The following is a 2,312-nucleotide window of genomic DNA, read 5'->3' on the forward strand; positions in this document are numbered from 1 at the left end:
GAAGAATAAATCATAGAGATTGTAAACATCATAAAATTATTCTAAGTAAAAATTTAAGTACTCAGCATTGGTTATTGGTTTTGAATTTTAAGTTGAAAGGCTATAAGATAAAAAATATATTGAAATATTTTCATAAAATAAGGAGGCACTTAAAAAACATAAATAAAATTATTTTTTATGAGTAAACTTCATGGTCTTAAAATTTAAAATGTTCATCAAGAAGTTAATGCTATGCAGGAAAAAATAATGAGCACAAGCTATTAAACAAATTGAAAAAGATGTACTTGGAGAATCAAAAAGAAAACTTTTATAAATAAAAAATAATTTCTTGTTGAATAATAATGTGTAAGAAAAGATAAAATATAAAAAAATTATAAAACTTAATTTAACTGTAAAGACTTGGAAAATTAAAAATATACCTGATGAGCAAAGAATGAGTATTTTGGCCCTCTTTAAAAATAAGAAAGATACACAAGAGTGTGCAAATTAGAGAGAAATCAAGTTAATGTATCATAAAAGAGTGATTGAACATAGGCTAGACATGATACAAAAATTTCGTCAAAACGGGTTGGATTTATGTCTGACAAGGCTTCAATGAAAGTTATACATTTATTGAGAGGTTTGATGAAGAAGTACATAAAACGTAAGGAGAATCTACGTATGATTTTTGTTGATTTAGAAAAAAGTTTTTGATAAAGTTCTAAGATAAGTATTTTGAAGAGTTGGAAAAAAAAAAGTGATAGTATGACTTATAATCATGTCATTAAAGATATGTAGTTGTTACTAATGTTGAAGCGGATGAGGATTGACAAAGAATTTTCCTATTTTAATTGGATTACATCAAGGATCAGCCTTAAGCCCATATCATTTTGTTGTGGTAATGAATGTCCAACTAATATCATAATTTAACACACACTCGTGAGAAATAAATATTATTATAGAATTCAAATTTTGAAATTACAACAAATAGTAGGTAAATATGAAATTATATATTACATGAAATTAAAAAAAGAAAATCAACCTGAAACAATGTACCCTAAATAAAACCATTGTCAACGCAGATAGAATAATAGATGCAGTCTGGATGCAAACTGCGTACAATATGGTTGTACAAGTACAAATTGTTATACATTGCGTACAAATGAAATCCAAATACATCGTACAATATGGTTGTACAAGTACAAATCGTTATACATTGCGTACAAATGAAATCCAAATACATCCGGACTCGACATAATATTTTTCTTTCCAATGATAAATAAGTAAATAAATAAATAAATAACCCAATCACATTGTATAAACAAAATAAAAGTCCTGAAGCAAACAAAACCTTCATCATCATCAAGCATAAGAAAACCAGACTACTAGTTCTCAGGATAAACTTTCTTCAGAAGCTCAAGGAGAAGAACCGCTGCAGAGTCCTTGGCCTTCTTAACGCTGGGCATCGGCTCCCCGATGCATTCGTCCGTCCACCCGCGATCGGATGTGTTGACGCGAACCGCGTAGATGAATCGCTTGGCGTGCGCAGGGCCGCCTTCATTCACGCACCGATAGTGCGGCATCGGCCACTGCTTCCTCAAGCATATATCGTTGAGAGCTTGCCTGGTAAACACCTGGCCATTGTTGCCATTCTTCTCTCCATGGTTCGCATCTTTTCTCAACTCATTCTCCTTCTCTTCCTTCGCCTTCTTCTCCTTCTCTTCCTTCTCCTTCAGAAAGGCTAGCACATTTCTTGCTGCAAGCTTCTGGGCCATTTTTTTCTGTGGGTTCTGCGCTGCTCCTATCTGGACGCCATCTATGAAGACTTCTACGGTAGCCAGATTACCCATTCGAGAAGATTTGTACTCCAATCCCTCCGCCTGTTGCTGGCAGCGCTCTTGGAGTTCTCTGACGGGATGCATGGGAAGAGTTTCTGGGGTCACCATTGGTTGAAGCAATGGCTGGAAAACCTTGAGAAGGGAAAGATGAATAATCAGTTGTTGATCATAGAACAACAGAGAGAGACATGAATAGGGCTGTTAAAAATCCGATTTTGAGCAAAGCTGGGGTTGGCTTGAATAGATTTAGTGTGGCTCGAAATCAGCTAGTGGCTCGTTACATTCGATTTGGAGCCGCGCCAGCTCAAAATTGGATCGAGCTCGTATGGCTCGAAATTGAGATGAGCTAGCTTAAATTGAGCTATTTGGATCCGTTTCAACTCGGAATTGGCTTGATTCAGCTCAAAATTAAATCTAACTGGCTCAAATTGAGTTAATTGGACTCGAATAGGCTCATGACTTATTGTACTCAATTTTACTTAGCATTATATATAT

General features: G+C 34.9%; 1 protein-coding gene across 1 annotated transcript; it reads right to left on the reverse strand.

Annotated features, from left to right (window-relative positions):
• Nucleotides 1-1,210: 1,210 nt before the first annotated feature.
• On the reverse strand, nucleotides 1,211-2,245 carry LOC110037544 (endoribonuclease Dicer homolog 1-like). Its single transcript, XM_020742215.1, has one exon. The coding sequence runs from the start codon at nucleotides 1,923-1,925 to the stop codon at nucleotides 1,365-1,367; it is 561 nt and encodes a 186-aa protein (XP_020597874.1). The 5' UTR covers nucleotides 1,926-2,245; the 3' UTR covers nucleotides 1,211-1,364.
• Between the last annotated feature and the right edge of the window lie 67 nt (nucleotides 2,246-2,312).

The sequence above is a fragment of the Phalaenopsis equestris genome, unplaced genomic scaffold (assembly GCF_001263595.1).
Source record: "Phalaenopsis equestris unplaced genomic scaffold, ASM126359v1 Scaffold220745, whole genome shotgun sequence".
Classification (NCBI taxonomy): Eukaryota; Viridiplantae; Streptophyta; class Magnoliopsida; order Asparagales; family Orchidaceae; genus Phalaenopsis; species Phalaenopsis equestris.